General features: G+C 45.5%; 1 protein-coding gene across 3 annotated transcripts in view; it reads left to right on the forward strand.

Annotated features, from left to right (window-relative positions):
* The window catches only part of ogdha (oxoglutarate dehydrogenase a), a 28,160-nt gene extending 14,012 nt beyond the window's left edge, over positions 1–14,148 (forward strand). For all 3 annotated transcript variants that reach the window (XM_047381451.1, XM_047381452.1, XM_047381450.1), the window contains 19 exons: positions 4,347–4,462; positions 4,694–4,848; positions 4,934–5,080; positions 7,104–7,194; positions 7,433–7,612; positions 7,795–7,923; positions 8,005–8,184; positions 8,305–8,457; positions 8,606–8,708; positions 8,875–9,003; positions 9,086–9,236; positions 10,004–10,131; positions 10,234–10,412; positions 10,487–10,558; positions 10,633–10,758; positions 10,880–10,952; positions 11,050–11,213; positions 12,806–12,960; positions 13,043–14,148. In XM_047381451.1, coding sequence (XP_047237407.1) covers positions 4,347–4,462; positions 4,694–4,848; positions 4,934–5,080; positions 7,104–7,194; positions 7,433–7,612; positions 7,795–7,923; positions 8,005–8,184; positions 8,305–8,457; positions 8,606–8,708; positions 8,875–9,003; positions 9,086–9,236; positions 10,004–10,131; positions 10,234–10,412; positions 10,487–10,558; positions 10,633–10,758; positions 10,880–10,952; positions 11,050–11,213; positions 12,806–12,960; positions 13,043–13,163 — 2,552 coding nt within the window. In that variant the 3' untranslated portion in view covers positions 13,164–14,148. The remainder of the gene's footprint in view (positions 1–4,346; positions 4,463–4,693; positions 4,849–4,933; positions 5,081–7,103; positions 7,195–7,432; positions 7,613–7,794; positions 7,924–8,004; positions 8,185–8,304; positions 8,458–8,605; positions 8,709–8,874; positions 9,004–9,085; positions 9,237–10,003; positions 10,132–10,233; positions 10,413–10,486; positions 10,559–10,632; positions 10,759–10,879; positions 10,953–11,049; positions 11,214–12,805; positions 12,961–13,042) is intronic.
* The last annotated feature ends 4,181 nt before the right edge of the window (positions 14,149–18,329 follow it).

The following is an 18,329-nucleotide window of genomic DNA, read 5'->3' on the forward strand; positions in this document are numbered from 1 at the left end:
ATTAGTCCCGTCCCGGCTGAATGGCTTCCAGTGTGATAAACTCTGTGATGCTTGGGTATCAAGGACTTTCTAACCTCAGCATGGTGTTACGTTCATCTCACATCTCCATCACTGCAGTCCAACCGGAAGTTCTCCAGAACCTGAACAAAGCTGCGGTGGCGATGTAGAGATGTTGCTGGTCTGATCTGTTTTAGCTGTAGGTGGAGGTGTGGTGGTGATGGTGGTGTTTTGGGCTCAACAGGCTGAAGTTCATTGATGTTGTCTGGATGTTTCTCCCCATTGCTGCCCCCTGCTGGTGACTCCTCCAGACGTGGTTGAGGAGAGGCTGAGGCTCCTAACGGTAGGAGGTACGAGAAACTCCGCTGCTGCTGTGTAGCTTGGCTCTAGTTCACTGCTGTAGTAACGTCTGCTGAAGTTCTGGAAGTTCCCAAAAGCAGGTCCTGCTGTCAGCCGGTTCAGACCCAGTCCACCAGTCAGCAGGGACCGTCCGGAGCTTTAGAGAGGACGATGAAACCGTCTTTCCTGTGGTTCAATGTCTTGCTTCTCTGTCGGTTTTATTTCTGTATGAACTTCAGCTTTACATTTAGTCTGATTATATGTATCAGGTCTTTGCAGACATGAAGCTGTGCTGGTTCTGGCTTTTAAACAGAATGGTCACCACAGACCCATCCCGAGCATTTTCACAGACCCGGTTCAGGACCTGGTTCTGTACCTGCAAATTTCCTCACATGAAAATCTCTGCAAACGCTTTAAGACCCAAACAGGAAGAGAGAAGGGTTCTGTTCATTTAAGAGGTTTTTCCTGAAGGAAACATTGAACTACTGTGAAACATTTGGACCAGAACATGTTGAGGTTCATGTTCTGGAGCTTCTGTTGTGTTGCTGCCTCGGACCTCCTGTGTGCTCCCTCTCAGTGTACCTGAAGCTTCTAGCTGCTGGTAGCTTCCTGCTCTGTTTAGAGATCTGTTCTGTGAGGAGCCTGCAGAACTGGGTCACAACAGGACCAGTTTAAACACAGCTTCTACAGGTGATTGAATACGGTTGGGTTCTGCCGATATGGCAGCGTAGGAACCTTTTCATTCCTCCTACAGCTAGAAAACATCAGACTTGTGTGCTTTTATCAGCACAGGTTCTCACAGAACCAACGATCCGAACCCATGAAACCAAATGCTTCCTGAGCGAACAGGAAGAACCGGTTCCTTGATCCAATTCAATCATCTTTTATATTCAACCTGAAGTTCAGAGGACAGATATCTGGAAGGGCTCTTTAGTTTGGATCAGTAAGACGAACGGATCCGACTGAAACCCAAGAATTTACCTTAAACAGGTTCCCTTAAAGCAGGGGCGTCAAACTCCTGTCCTCATTGTCCTGCAGCGAGGAAGTTCTACAAAGTTCTGCCATCGACCCAGTTATGGGATTCAGGTGTTAAACCAGGACACTGGACCTGGAAGACTAGAGTTCGACATTTTCAGCATCCAGTCTGGGTCGGTTTCTGGAAACAGCATAAAATCTGAGAGAATAAATCATCTGGAACACAAAATGTCTGGAGAAGATCTCACCTGGCTGGAGACCACAGATGAGCAGATACCAGACGACCTTAAGAACAAAGAGAAGGGACTTAAACAAACACTGACTACATGGTGTCTTCATTGGTGAAGTTTGGTGTGTGGAAGCTGTTGGAGGTCCTCCATGTGGCTCTCAGAGGTTAGTTTTGTTGTGAACCTTCCAGATTCTTCTTCCAGCTCTTTCAGAGCTTCTCTGGATACTGTGATGCACTTCTGAGATCCGCTGCAGGTTTTCCTCCTGGCTGTGGTTGATGTTCTGCAGAAACATCTGTGAGTTTGTTGCTGCAGACGTGAAATTAGACTCGGTGCTCAGGTGGTCGACGTCACTTTGAGCTGCAGAGCAGTTTGTCCTCAAGCTTCATGTTTCCTCTCCTTCTTCTCCTCCTATCTGAGGGATGGAAGAGATGGAGACTCTGGGCTGGGAACAACTTCCTGTCTGCAGGCTTTGGAGCTTCCTGATTGGCAGAGTCTGCTGCTTCTGACGTTCTGCTGTCTGTGTTTGGCTCTGATTAGCTGAGCCGGTTCTGGTGGTTTTATTATGTTTTTAATAGTGAGATGAACCCACACAGAAACCACCCCTGGTCCTCCTGTCTCCATCTGCCTCCACCTCTAACACCTCCCCCAGCCATAATAACATGTCCGTGTCATCAGTGCATCAGACCTCAGTGTGCCGTGAAGCATGTTTTTGTTTCGGACCCGTTCTCTCTGAGACCAGAACTGACAAACATCTGATCTGATTAAAGTAATCCAGCTGCTCTCTGAGGCTTTATCAGTGTCTGGAAAACATGGAGAAACTAGAGAGACCACTCCTCAGTGTAACCATGGAAACACACGAGATAACCCAGCTTATTGCTTGGTTCTGGTTTTTAATTTGCTGTCTCAGAGAGCTCCAACAATATTAGTTCACTTCTCAGCTCTGGTCCCAACTTGGTATACATGAAGTTGTCCAAAGGTCCACATTAGATTCAGGGATGTTCCTTAAACTCAGCCGAAGTATCTGGAAGCTCCTGGCTGCGGTTTACAGAAACATCTCACTGACACTAACGGTCCAGCTGAGGAGAAACAGCAACACCAGCATGGCAGCAGATTCTGTCAGAAACACTCCAGCATAAAGCCGAGTCCACTGACTCTGGTCCTCCTGAACACCAGGAACAAATGAATGCCTCTCTAACGGGTCTCTGCAGAACCCAACACCTGCTGACCAGGTCAGTCAGCTGACAGATATCTGCATCAAGGACACGTTAAAAAGCTGGAGGACGCTGCTTCCTGAGGACCGTTGTCCAGGCATCCAGAGTAATACGTCTCGGCTCAGCTGGGTCTCCTCTTCATCAAACATTATGACATCAGGTCAGCCACAGACTCTGATGCTTCTGTCTTATCAGAGAACATCCTGGTTTGTTCTCAGAAGACATGCTCTGTCTGGCTGTCCCTCTCAGAGCTTGTGTCCAAGCTCGTCTTCAGAAACTGTTCTTGCCTGTGGTGTGCAGTTCCAGAAAACGCTTCTAGATGCTGCAGCAGTGAAGGTGGTTTCTAAAGGGTCTCCCGACTCCGTGTGGACGTCTTGATCATGAAGCCTGAGGAGTCACAGGTCCTGCTGCAGTGAGACGAGGACAAAGACCTTCTGGCGTTTAAACAGGATTCTGGAGGTTCTGTTTCAGAAGAACACTCCAACCTTCATTGTGCTGAACGAGCTCTCACCATCAGATGGTTTTCTTATAAAAATTAAGAAAAGCCAAATTTAGATGTTCCGTATTCTCCATTTTTTGGGCAATCAGTCGCCCAAAAACGCAACCGAAGACGGAGGAAAATAATTTTGAAGATCTTACATTTGGTAGATTAAGTACCAACTTCTCCATCATGTGTAGGAATTATATCTAACCAAACTATTTGGACTCCTTGTAGACCTTAAGAGTTCTGCTGAAGGCTGTTCTAGACAAACGAGACCAGGATGAACCTGGATCAGACTGTTGGATGGAGATGGACAGGAAGTGGGAGAGATCCGGAGCATTTGTCTGTTGAACGTGGTGTTATGGTGTAGACCTGCATGGCTGATCTTCACTGATGATGGAGCTGCTTATGGCAGCGGGACTGAACAAACCTCTGATCTGCTGCATTCCCAGTAGTTGTCTCCAAACTTATCTGCTGGAGCGTCATCCTACAAGAAGGTTCATCCTGCTGAGGCAACATAGGAGTATCTCTCACAGCTAAAACATGCAACACCTTGGAACATCCTGAAGGACAACCTTAAAGGGACAATCTGCCTAGAACTAGTAGGAGCTGCAGGAGAGGTTCTGCAGAGCTTCACCAGAGAAGATCCTGAGCACCTGCTTATGTCTCTGAATACTAGGCTTCTTCTGCTTAGTCCTGAACATGGAGGCCTTGAATCAGTAGACTGTGGAGAAAAACTGGAAGTTCATGATTGAACAAAGACGTCTGCAGAGGCCTTTGAGTTAAAGTCTGAAACTTTACTCTGATCAGAAATGATTCACCTGATCTGCAGAAGAGGAACTTGTATTTGTTCCTCCTCTCCATGAAGGAGAGACGTGTGTCTGAAGACATGCATCATGTGGGCTGATTGGCTCTAATCTTCTGTTTTAACTCCTCCTCCTCTCCTTCTCTCTTTAAACTGTCTGATCTTCATCTCCATGTCTTCTTTCATCTTCAATCTCCTGTTTTCTACAACCTTTCCTCACTTCCTTTCTCGTTTCTCTTCTTCATCATCCCTCTCCTACTTTCTCCCTGTCCCTCCTCATGTGCTGCTTTGCATCATGGGACATGTAGACTTCTACGGTCTGGAGGAATCGGACCTGGAAAAGGTGTTCCGGCTCCCCACAACCACCTTCATAGGAGGTTCAGAGGCGGCGCTGCCACTGAAGGAGATCATCCGCCGCCTGGAGGTAAAGCAACGCTCTGAGAGCAGGTGGTGATGGGAGATTAATGATTGGTTGGTTGGGCAGATCTGTTAGGAATATCGGCCTGTTAGAGCTGACCTGCAGCTTATCTGCTGTTTTCTGAAGACCTTCTGCTACAACTGAATCTAGTGTGTGTGTGTGTGTGTGTGTGTGTGTGTGTGTGTGTGTGTGTGTGTGTTTGTGTGTGTGTGTGTGTGTGTGTGTGTGTGTGTCCAGATGGCGTACTGTCAGCACATCGGAGTAGAGTTCATGTTCATCAATGACCTGGAGCAGTGTCAGTGGATCCGGCAGAAGTTTGAGACTCCAGGAGTGATGAAGTTCACTCTGGAGGAGAAGAGGACGCTCCTGGCTCGGATGGTCCGCTCCACCAGGTAAGCCCCACCTGTTCCTCCACCTGCAGCCTCAGAGAGGAGCAGGGTGGCGCTGTGGGTAATCTGATCATCTGTGTGTGCTCAGGTTTGAGGAGTTCCTGCAGAAGAAGTGGTCTGCAGAGAAACGATTCGGACTAGAGGGATGTGAATCTCTGATCCCGGCTCTGAAGACCATCATAGATAAATCCTCAGAGAAAGGAGTGGAGAACGTCATCATGGGCATGCCTCACAGGTAACGCACACATCACTGAGAACACATCGAGGCTGAAGAACGTTCTGCGTTCAGAGAGAAACACGGCCGAGTCTCTCCGAGTGTTTTTAGATTTCAGTTCAGTCTGTTTAAATAACGCCAAACCACTGAAAAATAAAGTCAGTTCAATTATACAGATTCCAAGTCACTTCTATACATTCAAATTGATCATATTTATAAAACTCTGTAGTCAAATTCAGTTTATTATTCAAATTCGTTAAAAAAGGTTTTCTGTCTGAGGAAACCCAGCAGATTGCACCGAGTTAATGACCATCTGCAGCATTCAGTTCAATTCAGTTTTATTTCTATTGCACCAATTCACAACACGTCGTCTCAAGGATCTTTACAAAGTCAATTCAATGCAATCGGACAGATTTCAAGTCAGGTTTATCCATTCCAATTAATCCTAACTATCTAGCAGTCACTTTCAGTTTATTATTATAATTGGTTAAAAAGTTTCTCTATCTAAGGAAACCCAGCAGATTGCATCCAGTCAGTGACTTGCAGCATTCACTCCTCCTGGATGAGCATGTAGAGACAGTGGACAGTCACTGGTGTTGACTTTGCAGCAATCCCTCATACTGAGCATGCATGTAGCGACAGTGGAGAGGAAAACTCCCCTTTGGAGTTTGAGAGGACAGAGTGCAGACACAAAGAACACAGAAGCACTGAACTAGGAGTACTTTCTATCTTAAAGAAAAAGTTGAGCGTTAAAGGCAGCAGTAGCTGCTTTAGTGCTTCATCCAGGAGAGAATATAATTAGTGACTTTCAGCAGAGCTGTTTCAGTGCTATGATGAGCTCTGAAACCTGACTGAAACTCTTCAAACAGGTCATTGCTGTATAAATGTTCACACATTTGATTAGCAACTATGTTCTCAAGAATTTTAGATAAGAACGGAAGATTGGATATAGGTCTGTAATTTATTAAATCATCTCGATCAAGCGAAGGTTTCTTAAGTAAAGGTTTAATTACAGCTAACTTAAAGTCTGTGGTTCTGATCCATTTACTAAAGATAGATTAATCATGTCTAAAACCTGGGCTGGTAATCAGAGGGAACACTTCCTTAAATAATTTGGTTGGGTTTGGGTCTAACATACAAGTTGAAGGTTTGGATGAAGCTAATATTTTATGCTAAAGAAACCTCAGATTATTCTGATTCTCTATTAATGATAAGAGAACGCTGTTCTACCGTTGCCAAGGCACTTTTTGTTTAACAGTAGACTATTTTTCCAGATTCAGTAGGAATCTTCTAGCTGTGTAGAACCCCATTTTCTCTCCAATTTCCTAGTGTTGTGCTTTAACGTCTGCAGCTCTGAATTAAACCAGGGGGCCTGCCTCCTATGAATTAAAGCCTTCTTTTTAAAGGGGCTACATTGTCTAATGCACCACGCAGTGTTGCAGCAACACTAAACAACAATTTGTGAAAGGGTAGAAATTAAATCACTACCCTCTGCTGGTGGTTCTGTGATACAGAAGAAAATATAAATAAAACAGATTTTGAAGTTGTTGCAGCATTGTCTAATAAAGACGGATTGTAATGAAATTTCTGCCAGGTGTGGAGTACTGTTGAATTAAACTTGTAGGTATTCAAACAATGGTCAGAGAGGACAGGTTATGAGGAAATACTGTTATTTGTTGACACTCAACGCCATATGTCAGCACATGGTCAAGTGTATAAAGACAGGAGTGAGTAGGTCTGCAGATGTTTTACATGAAGCCAAATTTATCTAAGATAGCATTAAAGGCTATATTTAGCATCACTTTCAGTGTCAACATGAATCTACCACTTAAATGATCTAGTTTTATTTTAATGTTTTTTATTTCCACTGTCTTTTGAAAAAAATAATCCATAATTCTAACAACTAATTAAACTGTTCACTGTTACTATGGCTTGAACAGAGGATGCGTTTCTCCTGACTGGACTGGTGGAGCAGAATCATTTCTCCTGGGATTTAATGAATTCCTGGTTTAAAAAGCAGGTCTTTATTATCTCTCTGTTTCAGGGGACGGCTGAATGTTTTGGCGAATGTGATCCGTAAAGAACTGGAACAGATCTTCTGCCAGTTTGACTCTAGACTGGAGGCTGCTGATGAGGTACTTTAATGGTTCCAGTATACAGTGGGGGTTAAAATGTTGGAGTATTTCCATCCTTTCTGTGTTGTGTTCAGTGGTTGGATTGTCATGGCGTTCGGTTCACATGCTTAGGCTCTCCTTACATTTAAGGTGACTGAAACACATTCAGCTCCTCAGCTGGACCTGTTGGTACCATTTATCTGCTAAGATGCCACATGAAGCTGTTTGTGAACATCAGCCCTGCTGTGGTTCTCCTCAGGGCTCTGGAGATGTGAAGTACCACCTGGGGATGTATCATCGTCGAATCAACCGAGTGACGGACCGGAACATCACCCTGTCTCTGGTGGCCAATCCGTCCCACCTGGAAGCCGTGGACCCAGTGGTTCAGGGAAAAACCAAAGCTGATCAGTTTTACTGTGGAGACACTGATGGAAACAGAGTAAGTCTGAGACAAAACGCTCCTCCAGGAAATACCTGCATCCCTGATGGTGATAATGCCAACAGAAAACTGCAGAAACCCAGTCAGACCCGATAAAACAAACAGATCAGATCCTGTCTGAGGCTTTATCTCCATCAGAACGTCACTCCGATGGTGGTCTAACCTGCATGGTCTGTGTCCAGGTGATGTCCATCCTGCTGCATGGAGATGCAGCCTTTGCAGGTCAGGGGATCGTCTATGAGACCTTTCACCTGTCTGACCTGCCGTCCTACACCACCCACGGCACTGTGCATGTGGTGGTCAATAACCAGGTAACATCAGGCAACCAACAGGGAGTCTAACTGGCTGGAGGTTCAGTTCTTAGCGAGTAACCATCTCGTCTCTGTCCACAGATCGGCTTTACCACCGACCCTCGCATGGCCCGATCGTCTCCGTACCCAACAGACGTTGCTCGGGTCGTCAATGCTCCCATCTTCCATGTCAACGCTGACGACCCTGAAGCCGTCATCTACGTCTGCAAGGTGGCTGCAGAGTGGAGAGCCACCTTCCACAAAGACGTGGTGGTTGATCTGGTAAGCGTGCATGCTACCGCTGCGGCTTCCTGTAACACTGCTCCATGTTGTAACGCAGAGTTACACGATCACCTCGGATCACCTCTGTCTTTTTTTTTTATTGTGTACTTCTGCACGCAGGTGTGTTACCGCCGGATGGGTCACAACGAGATGGACGAGCCGATGTTCACTCAGCCGCTGATGTACAAACAGATCAAGAAGCAGAAGCCGGTTCTGCAGAAATATGCTGAGAAGCTGATCGCAGAGGGAGCCGTGAGCCGGCAGGAGTACGAGGTAAAAATGAAGTCCTGCAAAAAGAGTCCAGAACTCTGGACCAGAGGATCGCTGGGTTCATTACTTTGTGTAGAATAAATGAACAACCTTCAGGTCTACATTCACAGTGCTGCAGAACCTCTGATCTGCTGTGTGTGTCTGAATGCAGGAGGAGATCGCCAAGTACGATAAGATCTGCGAGGAAGCGTATGCTCGCTCCAAAGATGAGAAGATCCTCCACATCAAGCACTGGTTGGACTCCCCATGGCCCGGTGAGCTCAGGGGAGGGGTTTCTGGGTCTGTCTGAGATCAGTCAGAGGAGTTCAACAGGGATGTGAGAACTAATCTGCTCTCTGGACTGCACAACTGCAGAAACCCAATCAAACCAGAACTAAAGTATTTTCCTTCAGCTGCTGACATCATGAAACTCCTCCGTAGGTTTTTTCACTTTGGATGGACAGCCAAAGTCCCTGAGCTGCCCTTCCACTGGTTTATCAGAGGAGGACCTGAACCACATCGGTCAGGTGGCCTCCTCCGTCCCCGTGGAGGACTTCACCATCCATGGAGGTCTGAATCTTGCACAGAGAGAAAGTAGCTTTTCCTGAGCAGAACCTGCTGATAAACTGACACGGTGTTGTCGTTGAATCAGGTCTTAGTCGTATCTTGAAAGGCCGAGGGGAGATGGTCCGGAACCGAACTGTGGACTGGGCGCTGGCTGAGTACATGGCCTTGGGGTCTCTGCTGAAGGAGGGAATCCACGTCCGACTGTCTGGACAGGATGTGGAGAGAGGAACGTTCAGGTAAACCTAGAGCGGGGAGGGAGCTCTGGCTAACACAGGACGGCTCAGGAACATTTAACCTGCTCTGAGTCAGAACCAAGACACTGGACAGTAAATCCTGTCACCCAGGGGCAGCTTACAGCACATTTTAAATAAAACACAGGAGATGAATTCAAGACGAAACTTAGAAATGAGGCGTAACAGAGCTGCACAGCTCCTCTAGGGAGACAGGAGGATCTGTCAGATCAGATGACTCTGGATAAATGAAAAACCAGAATGTCAAAAATGGGTCCAAATGGAAATCAGAGACTCTCCAAACCGGAGGAAGAAGGTTCAGAGGTCAGATGAGACTCCAGAGCAACACATATCTGTAATGTATATGCGTCTAAAAACTGCCTCCATTCATTTTAATTATCCCACTCCTGTCTACACTGCAGTAACTCATCTAGTGGTTCTGTTCTCCATGGTTCTGTTTTCACGCCTGGCTGCTGAGCTCTAGGTGTCTCAAAGTTCTAGGTGTGTTGGTCTGGGCTTACCGAGACGTTTTCAGCAACTGAGGATCTAAAACATTTCCAGCAGTTTGATTCATTTTCCTCCTTAAAAAAATCAGAAATGTGTTTCCATTGAGGTGATCATTCCCAGAGAGAAACCTTGTTCCCAGTAGACCTGCTTCCCCAGCCAGTATCACTGGGTCCTCCTTCCACCATCATTCAGTTTCCACATCCAGCTCTTCAGATTCTGTAAAGGTGAATATTGATGAGATTTCTAACCTTCTTGTCTCCTTTCAGCCACCGTCACCATGTCCTCCATGACCAAAACGTGGACAAGAGAACCTGCATCCCCATGAACCACCTGGCTCCAGACCAGGCTCCCTACACCGTCTGCAACAGCTCGCTGTCCGAATACGGAGTCCTTGGTGAGTCTCTGCTGCCTAATGGTTCATCTGAGGTTCTATAGCTGAGATGTTGTTGGACCATTCCTCTAACCAGGCTTCTAAGGGGGTTCTCCGTCTCTACAGGCTTCGAGCTGGGCTTTGCCATGGCGAGCCCCAACGCTCTGATCCTGTGGGAGGCCCAGTTTGGAGACTTCCACAACACGGCGCAGTGCATCATCGACCAGTTCATCTGCCCGGGTCAGGCCAAGTGGGTTCGACAGAACGGCATCGTTCTGCTGCTGCCACACGGCATGGAGGGCATGGTGAGGCTGCTGCACACGGATACAGAACCGGGTCTGGGCTTCAAAACATGTCCTAACACTGTTTATGCCTGCAGGGTCCAGAACATTCTTCGGCTCGGCCAGAAAGGTTCCTCCAAATGTGCAACGATGACCCAGATGTCATGCCTGTAAGACTCTTCTAGAAACAGAACCACGCTGACACATTGGGTCTCTGTGTTCTAATTCCGGTTCTGTCTCTCAGAACATCACTGAAGACTTTGCCGTCCGTCAGCTCTATGACTGTAACTGGATCGTGGTGAACTGTTCCAGTCCTGGAAATTACTTCCATGTTCTGAGGAGACAGATCCTGCTGCCGTTCAGGAAGCCGGTACCACTTGGAGAAATTTTCCTTTGGGAAAACTTTTAATTTCCCTCCTTTTGATGCGTTTCAGGCTTTTATTTTGAAAACTGATCAGGTTTTGTGTTGAACTTCCTGTTTGTTTCCTCAGCTGATCGTTTTCACTCCCAAGTCTCTGCTGCGTCACCCTGACGCCCGGTCAAGCTTTGACGGCATGCTGCCAGGTATCGCCGCCGTTGCCGCCTCCGCTCATGGTTTTGGTGTTTGCAGAGATTTCTCAGCCTGACCTTCACCGCTACTCATCTTCCTCCCTCTGTCCAGGAACTCATTTCCAGAGACTCATACCGGATGACGGACCTGCCGCCGAGCGCCCGGAGGCGGTGAAGAGACTGATCTTCTGTACCGGGAAGGTTTACTACGAGCTGACCAAAGAGAGGAAGAAGAGAGGCCTGGAGGACACAGTGGCCATCAGCCGCATGGAGCAGGTACTCAGAACCGACCCAAAAGCTGCTGTCACCTTATTCACATGTTTACATATCTGCTGTATGGAAACAAAGACTGAGAAATCTGGACTTCTAGATTTTTATTTTAGTCTAGCCTCAGCTGCCAGAAGCTCCATAGCTGTGTGTCATCAGCATAGAATCGTACCCTGGACCTCAATAATCTAAAACTGTTGGGAGATTTGGGTCCGAAAATTCTTGAAGGACAACTTGCAGGTGTGATTAAGAAAGCATGTTTAAGCTGGCCAAACCGGCATCTGAACATTCAGATCTTAATAGTTCTGGTGGCTGGAAACATTGTCATACGTAGTGACGTCACACACAGACTTTCCAACATGGATGTACAAAAAGAGACTAAAAACATTTTAAAGTGATAATGTTGGAGTCAAAAGTCTGTTTGTCCATGTTTGATTTTAGGAAGAGCTGGATGAGGTTCTGTCTCTCCATTCAGACCCAGGTCAGGCTGCAGAGCACCAGGCCAAACTCAACTGTCCACTGCAATATTGTGTAGTAATTGAGTTTATGAACGGTCTTAAAAAGCTTTAAAATATGTTCTTTTGATCCTCTTACATTTAGGTCGGAAATATTCCACTAATTCTACGTCTGAACTTGTATTTAGTGACGCTCTAAATGTGTTTGTTTGGTCGTCCTTTTTTATTTTTTCAAAGCTGGCGGTGTTAGCGTTCACTTGTTGTGAGATATGTAGTTCTATTTTAGCAATTGGGGAGTAACTGTGCTGCAAAAGACTGCAACCCCATGAAACACTAAGGCCTGTTGACAATAATGTATCCCCTGGCAACGAGCTCCCTCTCCAGAAGGATTCTGCTCCTGAAACGTTTGTTTGCCAATAAGAAGCCATCCGTGGTGTTGCTTGATCCCAGATCCTTCCTGATGGACAGTGTTTATTTACGTCACAAAGGACATTTTAGAGCACAATAACTGTTGGCTAATATGTTCCCAGTGTTATAGACTTAATGTCATATTTAGCCAGTTGGACAGAGTCTCAGGGCAGCAGATGCTCACAGCGGACGCAGATTACATTACCCAGAATGCTGAGGGTCACAGAGTGATGGAAGCACAGATGAGAGCAAAAAAGAAAATAGGCAGATATCACACCTGATATCAGTATTGTAATATTTATTGACATTATCGCAATCGCAAGATTTTTTTGCGAGTTCTCCGGGTTCCTCCCACAGTCCAGAAACATGACTGTTGGTGTAACTGGGTAAACTGGGAGCAGCCTGGTTGACCACCAGGTCTGGATGAGAGTTTGCTTTGACCGAATCTATGGTCCTACGAGGCCGATTGAAGTGAACTGCAAAAAGGTGGTTCTGTTCATAAATGATCCATGATCAGTTTTCCCTTGAACCTGTCAGCTGGATCAAAGTTTTCATTAAACTAAAACAGTATTTTAGTCTGATTCCGATCAGGTTGACAGTTTTAGTAAAAACATCAGTAATCTGACATTATTGTGATGGCACAGATCACTGAGTTTTCTCCTGAGTCCATAAACCAGATGATGAAGCAGCAGATCTTTAACCCTCCCCCTCCTGTCTCTCTCTCTCTCCCTCCTGCAGCTCTCCCCGTTCCCCTTCGATCAGGTGAAGGCGGAGTTTGAGCGTTTTCCGAACGCCGACCTGGTGTGGTGTCAGGAGGAGCACAAGAACCAGGGTTACTATGACTACGTGAAGCCTCGCATCAGGACCACAATCAACAAGGCCAAGAACGTCGGGTAACCAGGAGCATTGTGATCATCTTCAGGTATGGATCAACAACGAGTTGTGGCTTCTGACTCCCCCGTCTTTGTGTCTCAGGTACGCCGGCAGAGATCCGGCTGCAGCTCCGGCAACGGGAAACAAGAACGCCCACCTGATGGAGCTGCGGCGCTTCCTGGACACCGCCTTCGACATGAACGCGTTCAAAGACCAGCAGTAGACTGCTGCACCTTGACTCACACACACACACACACACACAGCAGAAAAACAACATGGTTCTTCAGTACTGGCAGATCATTTCATGTTTCACTCTGACACTACAGCAGGTTTCATCAAATTCATGTTAAACTGTTGAGTCTGTGGTCAGCAGGACAGAAGCTGAGTTTCCTCAACATGATCAGATTTATGCTTTAAATCATTAAAGATTCAGTTAAAGTTCAGAGACTGGGAGCTGGAAGAATCATCTTCATGAAGGAGGTGGATGAAGAAGCAGAAACATCAGAAGTCGTACCACTCTGACGGGTCTGATCCGCAACACTTTCATTGTAGTTTCTTCCTCAATTGGCTGAAATCTTTTAAACAAGTTTGACTCTGTCACATCAAGCATGCATCTGTGATTGTTTGGATGGACTCCACCCGAATCTGGACCCGACCACATATACACACACACACTCCAGCTGTTTTCAAACAGCAGCAGATTCAGATAACAGTCAGCGTGACACTTCCTGTTTCCTTTTCTTCACTCCTGATGTTCAGTCGTTGGATCAGAGCTTCTTCTTCTTTTCCTGAAAAGCTGCAGGAATTGTTTTTAGTTTTTATTAGCAGCGATCAAAGGGAGTTCAGACTGAAAATCAGAACACGTCTTTTCTTCATTAAGGACGTTTGTAATTAGTCGCCATGGTAACGCCTATAACGGAGATTTTATCATATTTTATTCTGAAGGTATGTTTGGGATGAACCAATCACACGCACTGCTGATGAATGATTTTAGCCCCGCCCCCTCCCTTCGTGCCAAAAAGCGCCGCAGCAGCACGTCACATTTTACGTTTGTTTGCGTCGCAGCTTGACCTGTCGGCAGGAAATCCAATCAAACGACTGGAGGTCTGAGCTGAGAGACAAAGGAAAAATCATTTATTTATTTTCATATTAGGGGATCGAGGTCTGCTTCCTTCTTTGCTTCATTCAATAAAAAGTTGTGTACTGAAGAGACTCCGGCTGGTTTCTGGCTGAAACGTTCATGTCTTCACTAACTTCACAGAAACATGGAACCAGTTCTTTTAAATCGTGAAATAACTGGGAACCACACCCAGGCCTGGTTATTTGTAGAATGAAGAAGCGTTAAGGTCAAAGTTCATGATTCAACTTTGCATGGGAAAGTGTCGAGGCCAGAACCTGATCCAAAAGAACCCAAAGGCTCTCCAACCTTTGGGAAATTTGATAAAGTGGTTCTTTTTGGAAGGTGCTCATGTTACATGTGAAATAAAACATTATTTCAGAAACAGAACATCATATCCACAGTCAAAACATGGTGGTGGTAGTGTTATGATCTGGGGCTGCTTTAAGACTTGACTACCTGATGGAATCTTAATTGTGATGTTTTTAGTTAAAGACTATGTCTGACCTTAACCCCTGACACTAGAAAAGGTGGTTCCCTGCATTAGGACCAGGCTTTGGTCGTCAGAAGGTTAGAAAATATGCCAGAAAGGGTTTAGATAACATAAACGAGTAGAGTCTCATCCTCAGCTGTAATGATCAGGGATCCTGGTTGGACCTTTTTCCAACAGTCCCAGTTTTAACAAGAGAGCGTCTGCTGACTCAGAACCTTTGGTTTGCTTGTTCGTCTCATAGAAACATCAACATGGGTAAATGGACTGAATTTCTACTGAGCTTCTCCATCGACCACTCAAAGCGCCTCATTCACCCAGTCATACTAACATACATTTATACACCAATAGGCAGGTTGCTAGGCAACTTAAGGCGAAGTGCCTTGCCCAGGGGTACATCAACATGTGACAGGAAAAATCTGGAAAAAAGCCCACAACTTTCAGACTGAGACGACTTTTCTTCTCACTGCGCCACGGTCGTGAGGTGAAGGATTTTATAGATTATGTTTTAACGTTTGGTGGAAACTATTTTGGCTTTCATTCGTGTTATGAACTGGAAAAACCTGCAGAGGATTCTGGGTATTTCCTCAAAACACCCCGTTTGATGACGTTTTTCTCATTTGAATGAAATGTGTGATGACCACAGAAGATGAGCTTTTAATGTCTTCATGTAGAGATAATCTAAAGTTCCTCTCCATGTAGCTGCAGTGTTTGATGAGCTTCTTCTCCACCTTGACTTTATGAAATTCAGTGATCACATCAGAACTAAAGCAGGTGTGGACTGGCATATGGGACTACTGAGATGCTCCCGTGGCTTCAGCCCGTGGAGGTGGTGTCGAGCTCGGCTCCGGGCCACAGTGCCTGAAGGCTTCCTCCCTCCAGTCAGGCAGATCTGCTCAGCGTGTGGCTGTGGAGTGGACCTGGAAACACACCGGATCAGAAAGCCTCCTCCCGACTAGAGCCACATTAATTAAACCTCCTTGTTTGTCTGCATCCAGCAGAGAGATGCTCAGGTCTGTGGCTCCAGCTCGTCATGATGGAACATTACCTGCGATCACTGACGCTACAAACAACTTTAAATGGATCTTCACATTAGCCGTGAAGATGGTGCAGCGACCAGGAAACATGAAGGTGGTGCTGATAGGTTGAGAGACAAAAAAGAAACCTGTCCAGGAAAGTTCCACAACTAATTAAAAATGTCTAACTTGTCACCAGGATGAAAGGTCAGAGGCCACTGCTAGCAGCAGCACAAGCGAGGTTAATACCGTTTGATATTTGTAACTTTAACGTGGTTTTGTTATGACGTATTATTTAAACTGCACTAATTTGTTGTCATGATTTGTAGATGTTTGAGTTTGTTTTTAGGTCTTCCTCTAATAGTTATGTTTTCCAGAGGGCCTTTTATTAGATAATTGTGTTAGTTTCTTACTCATTCTTGTATTCTGCTCATGGTGTGTTTTTAGCTCTCTCATCTCTACAAGATGTTCCCTTTGGTTAGATTGTCTTCTTGTATTTCTGCTTTGTTTCCAGTCATGTTTTGGTTTCTCCTCTCAGCCGCTGCCACAATATCAGCTTATTCAGTCCACCTACGTTTGCCAGTCAGCCTCCTTGTTTTCACCTGTGCCATGCACCACATTTACCTGTCAGTTTCATTCACTCCTGACAGGTGAACTCTGTTTTGCTCATGCCAAGCCTGTCCTTGATTGCCATCATGCCTGCTTCAGCCACTTCAAGCCTGGCTGTAAGTTGTTACTTTTTGTTTCTACTCACCGCGCTGCTTCCTGCCTGTCCACATTCTGGTGTCCAATCCAAAAACCACATGCTGACATAGACTGTGGTTGATGATGACCCAGGTGAGGCAATACACAGCCAGAGTGCACAACTCTCAGATTCGTACTAAAACCAATTGATTTGTATTGTGTAAGTATTATTAACTGTGTAGTTGTTGTGCTTTAGGCCTACCAACACAATTGACTAAACTTATTAATAGGCTGAGGATGATTCTGAGATCCCCTTCAGTCAGACACTGATTCATGATCATGAACACCCTCAAACACACACAGTACAGACCAAAAGTTTGGACAAACCTTCTCATTCAAAGAGTTTTCTTTATTTTCATGACTATGAATATTGTAGCTTCACACTGAAGGCATCAAAACTATGAATGAACACATGTGGAATTATATACTGAACAAAAAAGTGTAAAACAACTGAAAATATGTCTTATATTCTAGGTTCTTCAAAGTAGCCACCATCTGCTTTGATTACTGCTCCTCACATTCTTTATATTCTGTTGATGAGCTTCAAGAGGTCGTCACCTGAAATGGTTTTCACTTCACAGGTGTGCCCTGTCAGGTTTAATAAGTGGGATTTCAAGCCTTATAAATGGGGTTGGGACCATCAGTTGTGTTGTGCAGGAGGTGGATACAGTACACAGCTGATAGTCCTACTGAATAGACTGTTAGAATTTGTATTATGGAAAGAAAAAAGCAGCTAAGTAAAGAAAAACGAGTGGCCATCATTACTTTAAGAAATGAAGGTCAGTCAGTCCGAACAATTGGGAAAACTTTGAAAGTGTCTCCAAGTGCAGTCGCAAAAACCATCAAGCGTTACAAAGAAACTGGCTCACATGAGGACCGCCCCAGGAAAGGAAGACCAAGAGTCACCTCTGCTGCGGACGATAAGTTCATCCGAGTCACCAGCCTCAGAAATCGCAGGTTAACAGCAGCTCAGATTAGAGAACAGGTCAATACCACACAGAGTTCTAGCAGCAGACACATCTCTAGAACAACTGTTAAGAGGAGACTGTGTGAATCAGGCCTTCATGGTAAAATAGCTGCTAGGAAACCACTGCTGAGGACAGGCAACAAGCAGAAGAGACTTGTTTGGGCTAAAGAACACAATGAATGGACATTAGACCAGTGGAAATCTGTGCTTTGGTCTGATGAGTCCAAGTTTGAGATCTTTGGTTCCAACCACTGTGTCTTTTTGCGGCGCAGAAGAGGTGAACGGATGGACTCTACATGCCTGGTTCCCTCCGTGAAGCATGGAGGAGGAGGTGTGATGGTGTGGGGTTGCTTTGCTGGTGACACTGTCGGGGATTTATTCAATATTGAAGGCATACTGAACCAGCATGGCTACCACAGCATCTTGCAGCGGCATGCTATTCCATCCGGTTTGGGTTTAGTTGGACCATCATTTATTTTTCAACAGGACAATGACCCCAAACACACCTCCAGGCTGTGTAAGGGCTATTTGACCAAGAAGGAGAGTGATGGGGTGCTGCACCAGATGACCTGGCCTCCACAGTCACCGGACCTGAATCCAATCGAGAAGGTTTGGGTGAGCTGGACCGCAGAGTGAAAGCAAAAGGGCCAACAAGTGCTAAACATCTCTGGGAACTCCTTCAAGACTGTTGGAAAACCATTTCAGGTGACGACCTCCTGAAGCTCATCAACAGAATACCAAGAGTGTGGAGCAGCAATCAAATCAAAAGGTGGCTACTTTGAAGAACCTAGAATATAAGACATATTTTCAGTTGTTTCACACTTTATTGTTCAGTATATAATTCCACATGATTTAATTCATAGTTTTGATGCCTTCAGTGTGAAGCTACAATATTCATAGTCATGAAAATAAAGAAAACTCTTTGAATGAGAAGGTGTGTCCAAACCTTTGGTCTGTTCTGTACATTTGAGAACTGAAGAGCATGAGCCAAGTGATGATCATAAAGTTTCTGCTGATGTATACTTCTTCCAAAAAGACAGTTAAGGACCTTCTGA

Source organism: Girardinichthys multiradiatus, chromosome 12 (genome assembly GCF_021462225.1).
Source record: "Girardinichthys multiradiatus isolate DD_20200921_A chromosome 12, DD_fGirMul_XY1, whole genome shotgun sequence".
Lineage (NCBI taxonomy): Eukaryota > Metazoa > Chordata > Actinopteri > Cyprinodontiformes > Goodeidae > Girardinichthys > Girardinichthys multiradiatus.